Consider the following 24,289-nt stretch of genomic DNA (forward strand, 5'->3'; position numbering starts at 1 on the left):
GGCTCAGGTCATGTCTCAGAGTCCTGAGATTGAGCCCTGCATCCAGCTCTTTCCTCAGCAGGGAGCCTGTTTCCCCTCTCTTTCTACCTGCCTCTCTGCCTACTTGTGATATCTCTCTCTCTCCCTCTCTCTCTCTCTCTGTCAAATAAATAAATAAATAAATAAATAAATAGTCTTTAAAAAAATGACAGGTCACATGGAGGCCTTCTGCAATATTTGGCAAAGTTCTATATCTCAAGCTTGCTGCAAATTACAGAGTATTTACCTTTATCTGAGTTTTTCTGTTTGATTTTCTAGAATTATTTTTTATAATGAAAAAGGCTAAGATAATTTAAGTATCTGAATTAGAGTATTTGGTATCTGTTCTCTAACTCACGGAGCATGTTTGATTTGGGAAACTTACTCATTGATTCACTGAACTTTGTGTATATGTGTGTTGTATGTGTGTGTACAGTGTGTGTACATGTGTGTTTATGTACTATAGGACAAGCACTCTTCTGCTTATTTATTCTATGTAGCAGATCACTACAAAGCTTAGAGACTTAAAATAATAATAATCATTTAATTTGCTCATGAATTTTCATTTGGGAAGAGTTCCATGTAGAAGGCTTATCCAGCTCCATGTGTCATCAACCGGAACAGCTGGATTAGAGGCCATAGGATTGATTTCCAATATGGTTTACTCACATGACTGGCAGTTTGGATATTGCCGGCTAGGAGCCCAACTAAGCTCTGTTCATCTCCTTGTGCCATCTGTCTGTGAATTGCTTGAGCTTCCTTATAGCTGGAGTGTCTGGGTTTAAGAATGTGTCCCAAGATGACCAGGAGGGAGTTGTTTTTATGACCTGGCTTTGGAAGTCATGTAATGTCACTTCTACCACAGTCACATGACTGCCCAAATTCAAGTGTAGGGAACACAGACCCCACTTCTCAATGGAAGAAGTGTCAGATTCTTTATTGTAAGAACATGTGTGATGGAAATATTGTTGTGGCCGTTTTAGAAACTGCAGTATGCCATCTGCACTGTCTTGGCTTTGTATACAAAGCAAGATGATATAAAGTCCTATCCTGAAGGAGCTCACAGTTCAGTGAAAGACAAGTTAAGGGATAATTATAACAGAATATGATGAGTTTTGTAAGAGTAAATACTAGGTGCTATCACAGTACATAAGAAGGGTGCTGTAGATTTAAAGTGCTTGAGCTCAGAGTAGAATTGTATGGATGTCTACTTTCAGTCTTAAAGGTGGGTAAGAGATATCCAGCCACACAACCTGCACCCCCACACCACCAAAAAAATAAAAAAAAAAGAGGAATAGTATTTCAGCAATGGTCAGAAGAATCATATATTGCTCAAGGAAGTGAAAATATGTATTCTAAATCTTCAATATATATATGTAACTAGATGATAGGCAAGGAAGGTGAAATGCTAAGAGAGGGGATTGAATTAAGTATGTAGGGGCTATATTATAGAAAAATCTTTGTGTGTGAATTGAGATTTTTTTGGTGGGCCCAATGGGGGAGCCATTCAAAGATGTTAAGCAACAGTGTAAAAGGATCTGGTTTATCTTTTTACAGAAAGCTCTTTGAGGGCTATGATCATATGATTTTTTTTATGATTTATCTAGTAGCATTTTGAGGTAGCTAAATTTTGGAGGGAAGGGAAAGTTAGAATAATGATCATGGGCAGAGAGAATTAAATAAGATTTTACATTTAGTTTTTGTGTGTGTGATTTTTTTTTTTTTTAATAATATGAGAGGCAAAAACCAAACCAAACCAAACCAAAACCAGTAAAAAGCAGAGGTAGCCTCCAGGAGAGTGAGGACTTCCTGATGAACCCCAATTCTTTCCCCAAGCAGGGAAAGAGCAGAGCGGGCCAGAGGACACTAGAGGATAGAGGTCCCCTGACCCGGGCGGGTGGGGTGGAGGTTACATTTGTCAGTGGGAGGATGAGGAAGGGCAGAAAAGTCCTAGGAATTCCCACCTGATCATTTCTATTTTCTATGAGGAGAGGTGAGGCCGTTAGTGGGGAATAAAGATGGTCATGGAATAGGTGCTTAGTAAAAAGATAAAGTTTTGGGGGAAAATTGTTGCTATGAGGAGTTCACAGCCTGTGGAGTAAAAGATTGTATTTGCTGTAATAACTTTTCAGTCTCAAAATGGCTCGACTGTCCTTAATTCAGGAGATTATTTCAATTGCTGAATTACTTTGATTTTAGAACTCTGTGTGGAAAATAAATCTAATTTAGTTGGAATACTATACACTTTTGAGTTTGATCATTGGAGGTGCTAGCCTTTCACCCATTGACAGGGTATGCCCTAATGTTGTGCTATTCTTATATAATTTTCCTCAGTTAACTGCTTTATTTTATCGGATGAAGCAGAATAAGTAGTCTAGGTGCTTTTTGATAATACTTTTATATTGAATCTGGTGTATGTTTGTTTTTGTTTTGTTCCTTAATGAGAAGGAAATAACAGATTCCTTTCTTAATTTTTTTTTTTTTTTGGTAAGATGACCTTTTTTCTTTATTCTGGATTATTGTTTAATTAAGATTCATCCTTTATTTATTTATTTTTTTTAAAAGATTTTATTTATTTATTTGACAGAGAGAGATCACAAGTAGACAGAGAGGCAGGCAGAGAGAGAGAGGGAGGGAAGCAGGCTCCTTGCTGAGCAGAGAGCCCGATGCGGGACTCGATCTCAGGACCCTGAGATCATGACCTGAGCCGAAGGCAGCGACTTAACCCACCGAGCCACCCAGTTGCCCCAAGATTCATCCTTTATTGAATTGTTGTTTCTCTTGGTATTATTTCAAATGAAAATATCATATCTCTGTCAGTGAATTATATAGCTGTTATATCATAGTTTGAGTAGTAGTAAAAAAAGATCAGGATTTTGCTTGGAATAAAGTATAGCTGTACAGAGGTATTCTGTTAGAAATAATACCAATAATGCAAGAATAATATAGTTTATAATTTCAATGACAGAGACTAATGCTAAGGAAATCATTGATATTTTTTCCTTACACTGAAAATTAGAAAAAGTATGCCTCTTCTTTCAGCATCACATCAGTTAGCAATAAAGTTTTTTACACTCTGCATTTTAAATGCTAATTGTGAGTTTATCAGGAGTTCATTCAGCAGGTTTAAAATACTCCCTGAGGAGTGAATTTTGACTTCTGAAAAGCTCTGGTTAATTATGGCTAAATGGTATTTTGGGGCTTTGGAAGAATTTTTGCAGGGTCTAAGGCCATGAAAGTAGATATTAGAATCTAATGCCTTATACCTATAGAATGTTATTCAAATTCCCTTGGATATTTAAAAAAAAAAAAATCTGCTGAGCTAGCTGTGGGGTTTTGGGCTTAGCAGTTGGTACTAGCTAGGCCTAAATTGGCTCTGAGCAACTTTCTCTTTCTCTTGCCCTTCCTAGAAATTGTGAATCCGTCTGATTATGACAAGACATTAAAAATATTTGTAGCAGCTTCTCTTCTCCTTTACAGGAAAGTTTCTTCTCCCTAACCTTTTCTGAATCTCAGATAAAACACTTTGCAGCTGCTCATAATGCTTGGCAAGGAGAGAAAATTTACATTATAGATCTTGAAATAGAGCTAGCCTGACAAAGGACTGAAGATAGTGAAGAACAATTATGGTTCCTTTCAAAGTTATACTCTGTAAGAGATGTAGGTCATGTGAGCGTAGGGAGATTTAATCAAGACATACATAAGAATATATACTCCCTCTGGCCATTCTTTTAATAAAATAACACCTCTCCATATTCAGTGCTGCCACTTCTAATTCAACAAATCAGTTCTTTACTTTAATTATATCTTGAGTCAGAAAATATATAATCATAGCCAAAAAGAATGTTGTGGGGTGGAAAACTCGTTAGGAATAAAACTTTAAGTACCATTCATAACTTCTCAGACATTTTATTAGAATCTTCACAAGGTTTTGCTCTAAATGAGTTAGCCACAGGAAACCTTTCTAGAGAGGCCTTGTTAGGGGTTTAGTGAGCTCTGTAGTCAGAGCTATATAGAACCTTTGCCTTAAGCTGATGGGTGAAAATGAGATTTGTTGTTTTCTAGGAGCCTTTCAAGTAGATATAGATTGCAGTATTCTTTTCTGTAAGGATAGGGATGACCAACACTACTTAAGAAATTGCTGGGGAATTCAGTAGGAGCAAAGGGATTTGGTAAATATGCAAATGATCAGTCTTTAAATTTTTCTTCAATTCAATGATTCTTATAGAAATACCATTTTATATAATAATGGCCATTGTTGTAACTTTAATAATTTTGCGAAACCTTTGATATGGTTATGTGGTGAATACCCAGTATTAATTTTCAGATGAAAAATTGTGGTTTAATGCTGACACCTAATCAAAGATATTGTTGATTTCAAGTCTGGTATTTGGAGTCATGACTGACTGCTCTAGGCCAGTAGTTTAGTATGCTATTCACTTTTGTTGACTCTAGACTACTTATTTCCTATTGATGAAATAGTTAATGAACTTCTGAAAATAACAGTACATCCAGTAGGCACTTTATTAACTTAAGCAGATTGGAACCTATTATAAAAGGAATAGAGCCTGGTCCTGAGATTTCTAGCGCTCATATTGATTAAAAAGTAAGTCCTGGAGATAGTATTTAATTTTAACTGACAAATTTTGATTAAATAATACATTTTTATTTCTGGATACATATTATGCCACCCCTGAACCTGTTTTTAATAAGCTAAATGCTCTTTATACCAAAATTTTGAACATCTAAACATAATTAGCTAGTTTACAAATCAAAATAATTAATAAATAGCCAGAGGGAGTATATATTCTTATATATGTCTTTTTTTTTTTCTTTAAAGATTTTATTTATTTGCCAGAGATAGAGAGAGAGTATACATAAGCAGGCAGAGAGGCAGGCAGAGGCAGCGAGAAAAGCAGGCTCCCTGCCGAGCAAGGAGCCCGATGCAGGACTCAATCCCAGGACCTTGGGATCATGACCTGAGCCGAAGGCAGCGGCTTAACCAACTGAGCCACCCAGGCATCCCTCTTATGTATGTATTGATTAAGTTTCCCTATGCTCGCATGACCTCTGTATCTTACAGAGTATAACTTTTAAGGAGCCATAATTGTTCTTCACTATCTTTAATCCTTTGTTATGCTAGCTCTCTTATCTCAAAGAATCAATCTTTTTGAAAAATGCCAGAAGGAAAAGTGTTTTAACTCCCAAGATATTTTTCTGTTGTTTTTGAGGGTTTCCCCAAATTTAAATAAAGGTACTGCAGATTTCCTAAAGTCAATATGAGTTAGAATGTTATGTGTAATTAGAATGACTGGTTAAATTTGAGTCTTTCAGTTTTGTTTGTTTCAAAGAGTCCTTTGAGATTCTTTAGTATAAAAGAGTAGTTAAATAAATGTACCCTTTTATTTATTAATTACATAATATCTGATAGCTACTGTCTTGCTTCAGTATGTCATTAATATGTAGCATTTATTTGGGGTGCCTGGGTAGTTCTGTTGGTTAAGTGTCTGACTCTTGATTTTGGCTCATGTCATAATCTCATGGTCATAGGATTGAGCCCCAAATTGGGCTCCATACTCAGTGGGAGTCTGCTTGAGATTCTCTCTCTCCTCTCCTTCTGGCCACTCCCTGGCCCCCATTCCATTTATGTTCTCTCTTTCTAAATTAAATAAATACATCTTTAAAAATATGTAGAATTTATTTAATGTTTACATATTTGAATAAAAAACTGATAAAGCCCTCTGACTCTTGGAATATATATTGTGAGTGTGAGTTTGGACTTTAAGATATCTGGTTTGTATAACAGGATGATAAGTACCATTCATGGAAATGAGAAACTCCTAAAAAGGGGCTATTTGGGAGTTAGGAGTTCAGTATGAAATATGTTGACTTTTTCTGTCTTCTCTAGTAGAGAAATCACATGGGTTTTTGATATGTATATGTTTATAGCTCAGTGGTAAAGTCTGATTTGGAGATTTAATGAGTGGGCTTGGCTAGGTGGTAATTGAAGTTGGAACATGTAAAATGTTACCCAGGAAGGAAAGATAGAGTGAGGAAAGAGGAGATCTGAGCCAATGGATCTTAAAAGCAAATGATCATATTATGCCTGTTGAGGGAGAGTGGGCCAGGGCAGTACAAGTTTCACATAGGAGTATTTGATCAATAGAGGGGAATTCTCCCAAGAGGTCAAGTATAATAAGTAAGAAATGTCTCTGTTGGATTAGTAAAATGGAATTTGCTGGTTAATTAAAAGCATCTGCTTTGCTTGAGTGATAAGATGAAAGCCAAATGGGAGTAGATTGCGTAGTGAGTAGGAGGAGAGGAAAGTGAAGACAGGAAGCATAGATAAGTCTTTTAGGAATTTCGTTTATGGAGAAGGAGCAGTAGCAGAAGGAGGATGTGTGGTGAGGGAAGAGATGCATCCCGTCCTCTCTTCATTCCTCCTTCCCTATCTTTCTCCATCTTTTCTCTCTTACTACTTTTCCTTTTTTTCTCTATAAGAGCAACTTTTAAACCCGTGTAAATGATGGGGTAGGAAAAACAAGTTTTCAAACAGAGATCTATCAAGTTTTTGTAAGGTTTAAGGTTCTTAGGAGAGCAGGAGGGGACGCAATACAAAGTACAAGTAGAGAGGTCAGCCTTAGATGGGAGACAGCCACATATTTCCAAATGGGGAAACAAATTAGAAGGGAAGAGAAATAATAGATTTTTACATTTGAAAAGGCAAGATAGAAGTGTTTCTGGCTTGTAGTTTCTTTATCCTGGAGGGGGTAGAATGAGGCATATTTAGACCCAGGAAAAATAGGAAATGTTTGAAATGGTTGACAGTAACTGGGAGAGTAAGAAGTGAGTTGGCCAGAGAAATGTGGAAGTACTGTTAGGTATTTGGTGCCCATTTGAAGTTAAGAATCTTGTGATTTTCTCCAGCAGAGATGAATTGTTTGAGTGTATGGTTGGATGGTTGGATCTATCCAACTATCCAGTGTTGGAGATTACCCCATGTGTGCAACTAAAAGGTAGGATAACAGGAGAATTTAGAATATTGGTGAAAACATCATTAGAATGATATATTATGGCATCTCAGTTAGATAACGAGAGAAGAGAAGAAAAGAAAAGGTGATTGATTAGGCGAAACAAAGAGACTCAATGCCTTAGGGTGCAGTGAAGTTGAAAAATGCTTATGATGTTACTGGTTGAAAGCAAACTGATGGGATAAGAGATTGTGCCAGAAAGAGAGGAACTTTAATTAGTTAATTTGGAGCTTTTACATGTGATGATAATATCCAAGAAGAAGCCATGATTGATGTAGAGTAGAAGAGAATGTTTCGCCTTCTAACCCCACAGAATGGAAGCTATGTGACATTTCTTGAAGTGAATCTTGCAAAATAATATTTTGTCCCCCCAAAAAAGTACATGTACTAATGTGTTATTAAGGCTTTGAGACATACTGCATTTAAGAAACCTGCTTAAATTTGACTAATGGGGCAGTTCTAAAATCTATGGGACTACTGAACCTTTTGTAGTTAGATGTTAGATAACATCTGTTAATCATTCAAAGTAGGGTTTTTCCAAACATGTTGAACAATTACTTTGCATGTCATGTGCTGCTGTTTTGTTTTGTTTCTAAAGATTTATTTATTTATTTATTTGAGAGTGCATGCATAGGGAGAAGGGCAAGGGGAGAAGGAGCAGACTCCTGCTGAGTGGGGAGCCAGACATGGAGCTCCATCCCAGGACTCTGAGATCTTGACCTGAGCGGGAAATCAAGAGTTGTCTGCCTAACCAGTTGAGTCACCCAGGCACTACTGAAACTGATGAATTAATAGGAATAAGTAAAAGTAATTATCACAACATAATATGATGCAACACAAGAAGTGTTCTCTTACAAAGAAGTTTTCCATTTATATTAATTTCAATATTAGAAGATTTGTTTTCCTATTAAAAGAAAATATATGTCTAGAAGGAAAAAAATGTTAAGTTAGTGTATTATTTTGTTAATGAAAATTGTGACTTTCATAATTGCTTATTGGAGATCTTCAATTACTAGTGGATAGTCTAGGAAACTCTGCTTTATTAGTTCCCTATAACAGTCAACCAAAGCAGTAGAGCTAAGTACATTAGAGAGTTTATTTACATTCGCAATTAGATATATCCAGAAATTTAAACCATATCATCAAGAAGTTGTCTGTCATCATTTCTTAGCTCTACCCTCTGTTGTATTGCTCTGTTCTCAGGCAGCCAGTACCAATAGTCCCATAATTTGGCAGCTTCTCTTGGAAGGGTGAGAATGAGATAAATGCTTGGAACCTCACTGACTTCTTCCTAACAGATCTCCTAGTTGGATTTTATTTGCTGATAATAGAAGTGCAATATTATAAGCACCAAATTCCTATCTTTAACATTTTATTTTTAAAATTAAGTTCTAGGATATTGTTTTAGGTCCTACAGTTTCTGATTCCGTTCTAATAAGTAAAATCTTGCCTGAGGCCTTGAAACTCCAAACATTTCCAGTTATTAGTTCTAGTAATTCTAGTAACAAAAGGAACTCTGAACAGATAGTAGGATTGTTGATGTGTGTGCACTATGAGAATACTAAAAAGTCAAACCATTCAGAGAACTTTTTAGATGAAGTTGGAAACTTAAAACATAGTTCATACAAAACTGAAGTATGTTCATACTAGACCTTACAGTAACCTTCTATGGTTCCCTGCCCCAAATACAGAAACGGTAACACTCGTCTTCCGTATCCCTCAAAAGCAATCAACAAAAGAAAAGAAAATCAAACCAAAATAATAAGAATGAAGACTTTTTAGATATTTGGAGTTTAACTCTTTAAATGATCTTTTGAGGAGTATAGGCTTAAACTCTGAAGGCCTTTTGTGGTAATTGACTGCCTTAGAATATGGTAGTCAAATATAAGTCTGTAACTTTTGATAAATTAATGGCATTTTCTTTTGTCATACTGAAGATCCTTAACTTGTGTGTTTGTATTTTCTTGGTTTATGACTAACAGTCAATAAAACGATGACTGGCAGGTTACTCATCAATAAGAATGCAAATGAATTTCTGTAGCCTGTTTGGATATGGAAAGTTACAAGAGACCATATGTAAGGGCTGAAAGTTATCATCTTAAATACAGAAAGTTGTGGGTGTGAATGGAAAGCAGAGAGAACTCTCTAGCACACCTCCCCCTCTCCCCCAAAGAGGCTGCAAAGCTTGGTGAGATCTCCTTTAGTTCCTAAAGCTGGTGGATTGACTTTGAAGCTTAGGCAAGATACTGGAATCTTGCCTGGGCTCAGATTCCATTCTTAGCTGAAGGAAAACTCCTGAAACAGCTTTCAGAATGTTTGAAGCTGGTGGTGAACTGATTCAAACTAAAGCTGCAACAAAGACCAGACCCAGCTTATTACCTATAGTCCCAACCTAGCAGCCTGACAGACAAAGTAGCACGTATCCCTCTTCACAAATTCTGCTGTTCTTTTATACAAACCATTTGGAACACAATAAAAATATATGACACACTAAAAAGAAAAATGGAGAAATAAGAAATGTGACTTACAGCTAAGAAAATAGACACAGGTGACCTAGTTATTAGAATTATCAATGTCTTTAATATAGCTGTTACAAGAATGCTAAGGGATCTAGTGGAAAAGATTATAACGGGTATGAAAGATGGGATATTTCAACAGTGATATGGATGCATAAAAAATGAAATTCTGGAAATGAAAAATATAATATCAAAACTAAGGAATTCATTAAATGGGATTGTTAATAGTAGATCAGTGACATGTGATTTTAGGTTGATAGAATGTATCCAAATGGAAACAAAAAAGGAAAAGAAAAACTGAGTATTTGTGATCATAGAGTGATATCAAATGGACGAACATACATGTAATCAGAATCTAAGGAGGGGAGGAGAGAGAGATAGGAGTAGAAAACATATCTGAAGGGACAATGATCGAGTATTTTGTAACACTTTCAACCCACAAGTCCATGAAATTTAACAAACTCCAAGCAGGATAATTAAAATAAAATTACATTTACTTGTAACCTTGCTTATTATAAAAGTAATCATGGAAAAATGTTTATTATATATAGGGGAATAATGATATGAATTATAGTTGACTTTATACCAGAAACACTAGAGACCACAAGACAAAGTGCTGAAAGAGAAAAAAAAAGAAAAGAAAAGAAAAAGAAAAACAATATTGAATTCTATAAGCAGTAAAAGAAAAAAAAAAAGTTCTTTAAAAATGAAGGCAAGATGCTTCAAGGATACTTCACACCCATTAGGATAGCTATAATCAGAAAAACGGAAAGTAACAAGTTTCAACAAGGATGTGCAGAAATTGGAAGCTTCATACATTGCTGGTAGGAATGTAAAATGGTTCTGCTACTGTGGAAAATAGTTTAGCTGTTCATCAAAAAGCTAAACACACAATTACCAAACGACCTGGCAATTCCACTCTTATATGTATCCCCGAAAGAATTGAAAACAGGTACTCAAGTACATATGTATCTACAGTTATAGCAGTACTATTCACAATAGCCAAAAGATGTTTTTGTCAGTATTAGTAAAGCTAAAATAATAATGGCTAATATTTATAAGTATTTATTATGGTAAGGGGAGAGAAGGAGGAGAAAAGAAAGGAAAATGGGAGTCAGGCAAAAAAGAGAGGAGAGCTCAGGAAGCTGCTGTTGGAAAGAAATGAGCACCTTATTCAGGAATTGGCAAAAGGATTATTTTGACCTGATCAAAGTAACTTGTTAAGTAGAGTGGTGAGCTTAGAGTCTGTGAGGGTGTGGCTGGAGCTGGCAAAGTGCCTCCATTATTAGACATAGGGGCCTCTAATGAAATAGTACTTTTGCTCTCATTATAATGCATTCTTGGTCTTACAAGTTATTAGTTTAAGCAAAGAAGATAAATTTCATGGCTTAACATTATGCCCCTTAGTTGTTTTAAAGGCGGACTCTCAAGTACGTGGGTGGCTTAGTTGGTTGAGAGTCTGACTCGTGATATTGTGATACCAGCTCAGATAATAGGTCATGTGTGTTGTGAGATCAGGGCCCATCTCCAGCTCCATGCACAGCAGGAAGTCTGCTTGAGATTCTCTCTCCCTCTCCCTCTGCCCCTCCCAATGCTCACTCTCTCTCTCCCTCTCTCAAATAAATAAATAATTTTTTTTAAAGATTTTATTTATTTATTTGAGAGGGAGAGAGAGAACAGGAACACAAGCAGGGGGAATAGGAGAGGGAGAAGTAGGTTCTCTGGTGAACAGGGAGCCCTTATGCAGGACTCAATCCTAGGACCCTGGGATCATGACCTGAGCTGAAGGCAGATGCTTAACAACTGAGCCACCCAAGTGCCCCAGTAAATAAATAAATTAAAAAAATAAATAAATAAAGGCTTTGGCTTAAAAAAATAAATAAATAAAGGCTTTTGGCGCCTGGGTGGCTCAGTCCTTAAGCATCTGCTTTTGGCTCAGGTCATGATCCCAGGGTCCTAGGATCGAGGCCTTCATCGGGCACCCTGCTCAGTGGGAAGCCTGCTTCTCTCTCTCTCCCACTCCCCCTACTTGGGTTCCCTCTCTCAATGTGTTTCTGGCAGTCAAATAAATAAATAAATAATCTTGAAAAAAAAAAAAGGCAGAATCTTAGTTAAGAAGTGTCTTGATTATTTAACTCAGAATAGTATAATTTTTTTTTTAAATAACCTGAGGCACACAGTTGTTTACTGAGCAGAGCCTATCAGCATTTAAATTGTAGACTTAGTGAGGTGCTCATAAGGAAACTGGTATGGATTTTGCACTATTGGATAATTTATGAAAAGAATATATATAGACATTTAGCTCATCCGTTTGAGCAAAGCACCATGGAACATGAATTGTACTTAGATTTTGAATAGGAAAGGAGCTGATTATAGTCTCCTGCTTTGGTCTTATTCCCCTAGACATCATCTTAGTTAAGAGATATATACAGTCAAGAAAGCAAGAACAATATGACATTTTACAACCTGGGTTTCAGCGAACTCCATTGTACTATAAATTTTCTTAGCATTGTTATTTTAAGACAAAATCTGAATAATCACTCAAATGTTCCTTTTGCACATTTGGTTTCCAATTTCATTATTTCAAAATATGAAAATGGTTGACTTAGCAAGCAGTGGTATCACTGTCTTTCTTTGAATAAATATTCTTAATATGCAAGCATCAAAGAAAAACAGCATGACAAACTAGGTTACTAGGCAGTGAATACTTCTGAAATGATTTGTCTTCAGTCAGAACCCAATTGCTAAAATAAATCACTTACAAACTGTTTCAATACTTAAATTCTGTATCCTGATGGGAATAAAAACTGTGTATTCTTCATTCTTCCCAGCAAATCAACATCTGCAAAAGACTAAGTTATTCATTTATTTATAAATGCATTCCTTTTATGAAGGACATACCGATATTTGCAGTATTTCATTTACATTATGGAGTCATTTATCAACAGACAAGAAATTTTTTTCAGGAGACAATCTTTTCTGAGGTTATAATTTCCCTGTAGTTATTTCTCACAAAATCCCTCCAAATTTCATGGCTGCTTTGCATAAGTAGTCTCAAAGATATTTGGCACTCAGCCTGGAGCTTGAGCATGAATATTGTTCTCTTTTCCTTGATCCTTAGTGCCTCCTGATCTGAATATGTATCTGAATGTTCCCACAGGGCCAAATCATCACTTTCATTGTTCAATGTAAGAATGTTATTAGGTTGGGATTATTTATTGAAATGATGTGAGAAGATAATGTGAGAAATAATACTTATTGTTTCAGCGACTTATTAGCATAAAAAATTTTCCTGTGGCACCTTTCACTGTAGCTGGCCTTTCCATTGGAGGTCAAGTTCTGAGGCCACCTCAGGCAGAAAGTGACCAGCCCTCAAAGGAAAGGGACTCTGGTGACCAGCCTTCCACATGAAACTCTTCTGTGGGAGTTTGGCCAGCGATCAGTGCAATGAAGTGACTGGGGAGCTGGACGATGGTCACAGAAATTTTGAGATGAAGATTTTGTCCAGGCCAGTGTCCTTCTGTGTACTGATACAGAAACTAAGAGCCACGCTAGTGAAGTAATTTAATTTGCCCAGATTCATACTTGTTACGCCTTCTGACATCAAGAACCTTATTCTTTCTACCTTAGTGCTTCCTTTAGAGGCCGTGCTCTGAGAACCATTATGTGCTTAGTGGTTAAAGTCATTAATTTGTAACTTACTCCGCCATCTAGTCACACTGTCATTTGGAAGAACTGCTGATTTTTGTCCCTTACTTTAACCAGCAAAACTTTGCCTCTTGCCTTTTATATCATTGCCTGGGCTTCAGTGAGCAGAGGGTGGAGATAACCTGACAGCCTGTTTTACTGCAATTTGGCAGTTTTATTAAGAGTAATTTAAAAACCGAATAGGTATGGTTTTACTTGAACTGTAAGTAGTTTACGTATTATTTCTTAGAGGTCTTTTTTATCAATTGATAATAAGGAAACTTTTAATGACTATGAAAGTTTCATATCAATTATGAAACATCTCCATATATATATGGAAAGAGAGATGGGGGGAGACAGAAATTGTGAGACCCTTCAGTCAATTTTACTTTTTATTTTATTTTTTTAAAGAGTATGTTTTGAGTGAGAGAGTGTAGGAGGAGGGAGCAAAGGGAGAGAATCATCAAGTAGACTCCTTTGCTGAGCATGGAGCCCAACATGGGGCTGGATCCTACCATCCTGAGATCATTACCTGAGCTGAAACCAAGAGTTGGATGCTTAACCAACTGAGCCACCGAGATGTCCCTACACTTTAGTTTATTTTAAAATAATGACAATGAAAAGCTATTCTTGAATGATATGTGAAAGTGATAGTCCATCTGGAACTTTCCTTTCAAGATAGATTTACAGCTACACTTATAACATTTTTCTGGGCATCTCATTAGACTATTATTTCATAACATCTTCCCTCCTTCCCCCCTTTACCTGGCCCCCACCTTTCTTCACTGAGGGGCCATGCTGTTGCCCCAACCAATCCCTATGTTTGTTACCTGGAGAAGGCTCTTTACCTTGTCATTACTTGAGGGGGGTAAAATGAGTGCGTCATCACCAGCCTTAGCAGGCCAACAGGCAGGATTAGTTATTATTATATTAATGGTAATTAAAAGGCAATTTTTAAAATTTTAATTTCTAAAAGTAGCCATTTAATTCATTGATACAAAAGTCAACCTGTCAGTGAATTCAGCACGGTCTGAAGTATTATGAGACCATAATTTAAATCTACAGTATAATGCTACATAGACCAGCTTTAGCAAGTGAGTTTCATGTTCTCTATTTGTGGAAATCTGTGCACCAGTGGAACTGACACTGGTTAAAATTTTTTTAATAAACTTGATTATTCCTGTTTGAAACTTAAGGTTTGTGATAATACAGTTTTTAGATCAGCCTATTTAAAGAATACTTTAAATGAAAGGGTGCTTTTTAACTAATTGTATCCCCTCAAACACACAGTGTATTGTGCTTCATTAGTTAATATAAAGGAAGCACTTTTTGAAGTCTTCTTTACCCCACACCTGGACCTGCACATTAGACTTATCTGGTGTTGGTTTCTTAAGAAGGTATATTTTTTTAAGATTTTATTTATTTGATAGAGAGAGATCACAAGTAGGCAGAGAGGCAGGCAGAGAGAGAGGGGGGGGGGAGCAGGCTCCCCGCTGAGCAGAGAGCCCGATGCGGGGCTCGATCCCAGGACCCTGGGATCATGACCTGAGCAGAAGGCAGAGGCTTAACCCACTGAGCCACCCAGGTGTCCCTGTTTTGTTTTGTTTTGTTTTTGTTTTTGTTTTTATTTTAATTATCAGAAGTCTTGGGGGGAAATGGTTCTTTTTCCTGTCATAAGTTTTGATACCAAAATGTAGCTTGAAGAAAATTACTGTTGTCATTTCAGTGCATATTATTAAGTCATACAGTACTAAAACACTTTCTCATATGTAAAACTCTGTCCTGATTTTTCTACTTTTCTGCATCACTTCTCAGTGCTTTTCTGTTCTCATAGTGCTCTTATGTTAGCACCACACTCTCTGCAGTATTTTAAGAGCATTAACTCAGAGGGGAAGCATAAATTCACGGTAGAGTTGCTCAGAGCTCTCTTGTGAAGCTTTCGTTGCCAAACAGGTGAAGTTAGCCCTTTCCTCTCATGGTCCTGTCAGTAGTAGCAGCCACAAGGTCAGCAATGGTATCACTGCTTCTGCTAATGTCACTGCCACCTCCACCTCCATGGCCTCTCAAAGTCAGGGGGAGAAGTTCCCCAGGGGAAGAAATGGGTAAATTGGGCTAGGAAGTAGAAAACTATAGTCCCTGCAGTGCTTTCCAGTATGTGTGCTATATATAATTTTATTATTATATAAAAACATATTTTACTATATACATAGTACTATAAATAATATAAAGATATATAAACATTGTATATACCATAACTATACTGTCTATAAATATATGGCTGTATATACATGTGTTAGCACTATAATATATTTTATAGTATAATATGCAACTGCTGCATATGCCACCCTCCCCACTTGTGGGTTCTGTGTATTCTGGCTATACGTTTTATTAGGTTTTACCCTCCCAAACATTTTTTTTTCAGAAGGCGTCTCAAGAATCAGGTTTTGATTTTTATTTTTTAAAAGATTATTTATTTATTTGTTTGTTTGAGAGAGAGAGGAGCAGAGGGAGTGGGAGAAGCAGTCTCCCCACTGAGCAGGGAGCACAACTTGACCACCTGACTTGGGACTTAATCCCAGGACTCTGGGATCTTGAACTGAGCTGAAGACAGACAGATGCTTAACACACTGAGCCACCCAACACCCTCCCACCTCTTCCCCCACCAAATTAGATTTGTAAAAATCCCAAAACACTCAAGTTGAAGATGGGCGTGCATTAAAGAAAGGTCACTGTATTTCAGTACTTCAAGGCTGTTTTTTCCTTTAGTGCTTCTTATGACTCAGTACAGGGCTTGTTTTATTTTTTTTGTTTTGACTTTTTTAAAAAATTTATTATTTTTATTAATATGTAATGTAATGTATTATTTGCCCCAGGGGTACAGATCTGTGAATCATCAGGCTTATACATTTCACAGCACTCACCATAGCACATACCCTCCCCAATGTCCATAACCCAGCCACCCTCTCCCTCCCCCCTCCCCCCAGCAACACTCTGTTTTGTGAGATTAAGAGTCTCTTATGTTTCATCTCTCTCCTGGTCCCATCTTGTTTCATTTTTTCCTTCTCTATCCCCCAAACCCCCACCCTGCCTCACAAATTAGTATAGGGATTTTTACTAGAAAGTAAAGTGAAGCAACAGCTAGGATTAAGCCTATAGAATGTAATGCTCACATTCCTAAGGTGATGACCATTTTTACTACAGTAAATATTTATTTTTTTAAAGTAAATTTTATCAAATATTTACATGCTTTTAACATGTTAATTTTTAATCATGTGCAGTATAACATAAATGTGCTCTGAAGAAGGTTTGTATTAGTTTTTTTTCATTTTATAAATGACCAAAATGAGGCATAGGTAGTGATTTACATGGACTCATAAGCAAGTTAGTAATGTAGATAATGATGAAAAAGAAGTTGAGGTCATTTGTTCTGTTAGGTTACTGTAAGATTACTTTAAATTATTAATGTGCATATGTTTGTAGAATGATAAGAATATTAGTACTGCAACCATTAGAATGAAAAGTAGATAATGTGGGAGTAGGCACTTGGAGAGACAGAAGTTGAATTTTGGAAACTACAGTGTTTATCGAGAGTATATGGCTAAAAATGTCTGCATTTACTGAATAGAGACGTATACCCTACATATTAGAGACAAAGGAAACAAATGATGTTATTTGTGGCCTGCTTTACTTATTTCCCACTGATAAATAAAAACTGAGCATCACTACTAATGGAAGACATAAGAAATACAGTACATGGCAATAGGATCTCAAGTTCTTTTGTCTGCTGCTGCTGAACAGTTGAAATGTCATTATTGGAAAATTGACCAGTGCTTCCATTACAAACCCTTACACATCCTTCCTTATTTATTACCTTCTAGGTCTCATTTTTGTTCTACTTTCTCTTGTTTTCTACCCTCTTACCCCTCTTCATTTGCATTTATTATATGGATCTAAAGATATAAAATTTTAAGGAAAGTTTCCTTCAATTGTGATATATGATGCTTAGAAATATACATCCTAAAGCAAGTAGCTGGATTGATTTTACTTAGTGGAGTTCTACCATCACCCCCTTATTTACCTTTTTGGTTCTCCTTTGGTGGTGTTGTCATCATCATTGTCATTGTGATCCTGTGAATCTTTCTGGAATTCACTGTTTTTAAAAATGTGTTCAGTATAGTTCTCCTACTGATTTTTCTCTATTATATTTTGTTTGAAAATCCCTTTCAACTACGGTGCTATCTGAAATGTATGTTAGACTGGTTCCTTAGAGCTTTTATCTTTTTTTTTTTTTTCTCCCACATGTTAATATTTGGTTTCCCATGAATTTCCTATACATTTCTTTTTTCTCTCGTCTTATGAATTTTTATTTCTTTCTTATTTTTCTTGAAAACCAAGACATTCATTAAGAAATGAAAATACTATAGAGTTCCTATGCATTTGATTATTTGCCATCTTTAATGTCAGGAAGCTTGCATTTTATTTAGTTGGAATATGTGATTAGCTGTGGATAAATATCTAAATGCCCAGCATAACTGTATATAAACTAGTTTACTATTGCTGAAGGCTTCTTTCTTAATCTCTCCAGGAAAGAAAGGAGAGGCTATCCAAGTTTGAGTCTATTCGTCATTCAATTGCTGGAATAATTAGGTCTCCAAAATCTGCACTGGGCTCTTCAACAGTAAGTAGAATGAACTCCATGTGCTACTGAAAATAATTATTTTCTAGCTTCTTTCTGATAAACAATGAATATCATGTGTAAATTTGTCCTTACAAATAGGTAACTAAGTACATAATATAATTGTTTTGTATGCATATGATTCTGTTCATACATGTACATAGTAAACACTGATATAAGGAGGAAGGAAATAAACTTGTATTCAGGACTTCCTGTACCACATATAAATAATTATAGGAAACATTTTAGGTATTTTGAGGCTTTATTGGAAAAAGAGCAGAGAAGGGGCGCCTGGGTGACTCAGTGGGTTAAAGACTCTGCCTTCAGCTCAGGTCATGATCCCAGGGTCCTGGGATGGAGCCCAGCATCAGGCTCTCTGCTCAGCAGGGAGCCTGCTTCCCCCTCTCTCTCTGCCTGCCTCTCTGCCTACTTGTGATCTCTGTCTGTCAAATAAATAAATAAATAAATCTTTTAAAAAAAATCTTTAATTAAAAAAAAAAAAGAAGAGCAGAGACAAATTTTTTTCCAGTGAAACACATTTTTATTTCTATATGTATTTTTAAAGTGTATCAGTTTATATATGTGTTCATATTTTCGAGAAGATTTTAATTATTAAATTGAAGTCTATTTGAAATTTAGGTTTGTCATATCACAGTGGTGCATAAAATATTATAAATCCCTGTAGCAACAGCTATAGTCAAGCAAGATAAAGTATATTCTTTTTCCCTTTATAGAATAAGATTTTAAAGTATTTTTCTTATTTCATTACCTTTAAGACTAAATTAACAGACTTGTTTTCCTAGCTATCCCTCATGCATAATAGTGCTTTAGAATGATAATAAATGATTGTCAAAACAACAATATTCAGTACAAATGTGCTCTGCTCCCCCATCTTTCCAAGTTTCTACATAGTAATATCTTAATGTTATTTCTTACTGTTTAAAAGTTCAGCTGTTTAAAATAATGTGATCTAGTCTTACTTAGAAAATAATGTGTTTCCTAACCATAAGTTAAATGTCCATTCACATTTTGGATTTATTTACTATAATTCTTTTTTTAATATATAACACATGTTCCTATATTTGTTCCACTCAAGCAAAACTCTCTTATACACAATTGAGGCAAAGCATAAAGTGTTTTAATTAACAAAAAAGAAGAAAATTGTAATTTTATATAAAAGAGGTTTTCTACTTCAGTGTTAGCCTTTGATGCTGCTATTATCACATACTTCTGAACTCCAGAAGTACTCTATGGGAATAGGGAAGAGCTATGAACGAATGTAGACCATCTACCCTGGCATTAAATAGCAAATACAAAAATAAAAATAAAAATAATTTTAGGCAAATACTACATGGTAGAGCAAGTCTCTTTTAAGTCCCATATCCTAATGTTGTTTTCTTAAGTTAATGATTTATAACTTGAGATAAATAGTAGTTCTTAAGACTTGGTTTATTTTGATTTGACATTCAAAATAAAGTATAGGAGGCTTGATTAGAAATCTATGATATATTCTAGAGACTATGAGGACAGGTTTTGATGACTTAGGAGAAAAGAAAAAGAGTTCTCGAAATATTTAAAAAGTTTTTTAAAAAAGAAAAAATAGTTATTGAAAGGAAAGTTCAGGTGTGTTCTTCAAAAAGAAAAAAATCAGTTTTAAAAAAATTATTATTTATTTATGCACACATGTGCGAGAGAGAGAAAGAGGAGAGAGAGATTGATCTCTTTAGGATAGGCAACCATGTGTAACTTCATGGTGGGGGTGGTGGGAGCAGAGGGAGAAACAGACTCCCCACTTAGCAGGGAGCCCGACATGGGTCTTAATCCCAGAACCCTGGGATCTTAACCCTAGTGGAAGGCAGATGCTCAACTGATGGAACCACCCAGGTGCCCCAAGAAAATCAGTTCATAAAAAGAAAAGTTCAGATACCTCAGTGAATACTTCATAAAATTATTTATCATTGAAATAAGTCAGCAAAACACATGACATCGTGATGTTGTCATTAACTCACCTTTATTTCACTTAGTCAGAGGTCTTTGTGCCAGCAATTAGTAGCAGTTTACTAGTGAGCTGATTTATGATTTATGATTCCCTGCCCAGTTTTCCTTTAGTCAAGTACTTTACATACGTGAGAGAAGGCCTATTACAAACTCAAGGTTATTTTCAGTTTTAGTCTTCGGTGTAAAAATTCGGAGATTGGAATTTAGAGCTCCAGATATTAGCTTGTGACAGAAAAATAAGAATTTGGAGATAGTAGAAATGGGATAACACTCCCAATGTTTGTTTTCCCAACAAACTGGGATTCCTAAGAATTTTGTGCCTTCCAGACACTTGTCTGGGAGTGCAACACTGGCTTCTGAGACTTCATGTCACATACGCCACTTTGAAGTTTGTAGTTATGAGAACTTCAGCTTTTGGCTCTAACGGAGCCTGTTTTAATAGATCAGGTTGATAGAGGGTGAGCGAGGTTATTTTCTTTTATGTATATAAAAACACATTCATTTACATATAGAAACAAAAGAAGTTCAATGTGATGAAGTTACACGTGGTTGCCTATCCTAACATTATAATTTGAACAATCTTAATGAATTAATGGTACAAATCTTAACTTTTTAAGATTTGAAGTTATTTTCCATGTGATCTTCTCCATTTAAAAATGGTCTTTACTTTATTCTTAAATAAAATTACCAAATTGACAGTGACTGATATATGTAAAACTTTGGTATCAACAAACTATTTTACTGGAGTGAATTGAAGTGACTTTCCCACAAAGCATGTACCTCATTCAAATATATATTGTGATCTATTTTTTCATAAATTATCAACATCCTGAAAGCTGTGAAATGCCCATTTCTTCTAAGAAATTATTCACTCTGTAATTGAGAATTCTAGAGACTGTTTACTTCCTCAGGGCCCATTTGGTCTATTAGGATCTTCTAGCTGAAGGAAATCATTACTTCTATCAGTTAAGTGTTCTTTGGTATTTCTTTATTTATTCAGAAATCTCATGAACCAAAAACACTGAGGCAGTCTGCAGTTTAGGACACTGTTGTTCACGCTGAATAAATACACACAGGTTTTTCTCTAAATCATTAGGTATCCTACTTATTTGGAGAAGGGTCTCTCTCCTAAACACACAGGTAATTGAGGTCTTGGGTCTTAATAGGAATATGGAGGTTTCAGGTGTTAAGTATGATAATTTAAGAAGTATAGCAATTTAGAGACAGCTTAATCATAATTAAATATTTTTTTCTGACACAGTATAGAATTTTTTAGAGTATTCTAATTTGGTAAATAGAAAAATAGAAATAATTTTTTATTGCTCTAAACAGTTTTTTTGTGTAAAAAACTTTAAGAAAAACCTTATCAAAATGGCATAGTTAAGCATACTTAAAGTATTTATGGTGATATACCTCACATAACATGAAACGCTATCATTTTAAATTGTACACTTAGTGGTTTCTGGTGTACTCACTATGTTGTGCAACCATCTCTACTGCTGCTTTCGGAACATCTCAATCCCCCTAGTAAGATACTTCATCCTAGCAGCAGTTGGTCTCAATTCCCTCCTTTTCCCATTTTCTGAAAATCACTAATCCACTCGATCCATAAGGATTTGCTTATTCTGGACATTTCACATAAATAGAATCATATAATATGAGACCTTTTGTGTCTAATTTTTTCCAATTAGTGTAATGTTTTCAGGTTTCATCTGTGTTGCAGCATGTGACTTACTTCATTCCTTTTTATGACTAAATAATGTTCCATTTATGAATTTATCACATATTGTTTACCCATTCATTAGCTGATGGCCATTTAAGTTGTTTCCACTTTTTGGCTCTTACGAATAATGCTGCAGTGAACATTAATGTACAAGTTTTTACATGAACATTTATTTTCAGTGCTCTTTGTTACCTTGCTGGGTCATATGGGCATCCTGTGTTTAAATTTTTGAGGAATTGCCAAACATTTTCCCCCAGTAGTTGCACTATTTTACATTGCCACTAGCAGTATATGAATGTTCTAATTTCTTTAAATGTCATCAGTGCTTGTTACTTTCTGTTTTTTTTTAATTATAGTATTACTAGTGGATGTGAAGTGATATATCTTTTATTTGCATATTCCTAATAACTACTGATGTTGAGCATCTTTTCATGTGCTTATTAGCCACTTGTATATGTCCTTCACAGATATGACTGTTTCTTTTCTTTGAACATTTTTTAATTGGGCTGCTTTTTAATTCTTGAGTTATAAGAGTTCTTTATATTTTTTGGATACAAGCCCCTTAACAGATTTTTGCTTTGCACTTTTTTTTCTCATTTTACGTACTGTCTTTTCATTTTCTTAATAATACCATTTGACAAAAGTTTTTGACAAAGTCCAATTTATCTGTTTTTCTTTGATGGTACATGTTTTGGGGTGTCATATTTTTCAAAAATCATCTGATCTAAGATCATATAAATTCCCAAATGTCTTATAGTTTTAGCTTAATACATGTAGGTCTTTGATCCATTATTAGTTAATTTTTGTATATGGTGCACAGCAGAGGTCCAGATCCATTATTTTGTATGTAGAAGCATATTTAATTATGCATAATTAATTCAATTTAAAATCTTAAAAAAGCAACAACTATTCAAACGAACATGTAAAAATTGGAATTTTAAAGCGTATTTTTTTTTATTTTAATTTTTTATTTTTTATAATCATATATTTTTATCCCCAGGGGTACAGGTCTGTGAATCACCAGGTTTACACACTTCACAGCACTCACCAAAGCACATACCCTCCCCAATGTCCATAATCCCACCCCCTTCTCCCAAACCCCCTCCCCCCAGCAACCCTCAGTTTGTTTTGTGAGATTAAGAGTCACTTATGGTTTGTCTCCCTCCCAATCCCATCTTAAAGCGTATTTTTAAATAAAATAAGGAAATTAATTGCATTATACATAAGGAAATGAAACTAGAATTAATAGTATTGCCATTGGACTTGTCGTAGCTATTTATTTCAACATTTTTAATAGTGTGGCTAAAATGTAGTGCTTATATGAAGACAGTCCCATGGAATCCTTCAATCAACAGTCTTGATGGAAGGAAGAATGTGACATAATTAGATGATACATAATTTGTCTTTAATCAATATAGCATTTGATGGTTGATGTTTAATACTTTTTGTATGGTCTGAGTAGTTTTTAAGCACGTTTTAACAGCTCCAAGAATGTGTTCTTTTATCAAAGTACTAAAAGCCTTAAATAACCTTTTCATTAGTAACTCTGGGCTCTAAGAACTAATCCACATCCAGCATCTTCCTGTGCTGCAGGAGGTTGTAATCTTGCCTTGAGAACTATTTCTCAGAGACTGCTTCTGAAGTCAGAGCCAGAGAAGTTAGGATTAATTGCATAATCTGGAAACCTACTGGTAATTGTGCATATCCATTTCCATTGGAAGTCTTTCAAGTCACATTCTATTTAATGAGCTCTGTTCTAGTCACATCAAGAATACTTCCCTTTCTTAGAGCCATCTTTTACTGCACAATTTCTGTAGTAAGTGGTTGAGCAAACAATTTGTTCCATCTTACAGCCCCTTGTGAGTACTACTTGTATCAGTGCTATGATCACACCTTTTGAATAGTAGTACTCTTTGAAAAGTATTCTTTAAAAACAGAATAAAGCACATTTTGGTCTAAATGGTTGTTCTTAAGACCTCAGAAAAATTACATTATTCAACTCTTGGAGCACCTGGATAGCTGAGTGAGTTAAGCATCCAACTCTTGATCTCAGCTCAGGTCTTGATCTAAGGGTCATGAGTTTGAACCCCACATTGGACTCCATGCTGGGTGTAGAGCCTACCTAAAAAGTTAATCAACTCTTACTTCTTGAAAATTCACATTTTTATACATATTGATATATATGTTATTTTAATTTTAGAATTACTTTGTACTAGAATTGGAAAATAAAAATATTGGGAGATAAAGATATGCTTCCATTATATAGAAAAATATAGTAAGCAAGATTTTGCTGGCTTGCTTTATTTTAGAAAATTAGAAAATTGTAATTCAGCTATGTTTCAGTTGTACATCATTGTAATGTTAGTATTATAATGCTTGGCTTCCACCATTGGCATAAGGAAGTGTACTTCTTTTCATGCATAACATAATAAAATGCTTGTGGTTTTTAGTGTTCTCCTTAAAGCCTAGCAGAGCAACCTTGTACCTCCTTTAACAAGACATGTTGTTAACTTCAGGTTAAATACTATATATTTTAAATCTTAGTTTTCTTTGTTTATTCCTAAAGCCTCAATTTACCTCCCTTTTTCTAGCTATTCCCACTCCTCAGACACGAAGATGTAGAAAAATGAGAAATAAGGGA

The 24,289-nt window shown here is 35.4% G+C and overlaps 1 protein-coding gene across 7 annotated transcripts in view; it reads left to right on the forward strand.

Moving 5' to 3' along the window:
* Positions 1-24,289, forward strand: part of FER (FER tyrosine kinase) — a 465,318-nt gene that overhangs the window by 177,140 nt on the left and 263,889 nt on the right. For all 7 annotated transcript variants that reach the window (XR_014310162.1, XM_082724902.1, XM_082724905.1 and 4 more), the window contains one exon: positions 17,838-17,930. Coding sequence is in view for 6 of the 7 variants with exons in the window: in XM_082724902.1 (XP_082581028.1) it covers positions 17,838-17,930 (93 nt within the window). In the remaining variant the exon portion in view is untranslated. The remainder of the gene's footprint in view (positions 1-17,837; positions 17,931-24,289) is intronic.

Source organism: Mustela nivalis (assembly GCF_964662115.1).
Source record: "Mustela nivalis genome assembly, chromosome: 3".
NCBI classification, from domain to species: domain Eukaryota; kingdom Metazoa; phylum Chordata; class Mammalia; order Carnivora; family Mustelidae; genus Mustela; species Mustela nivalis.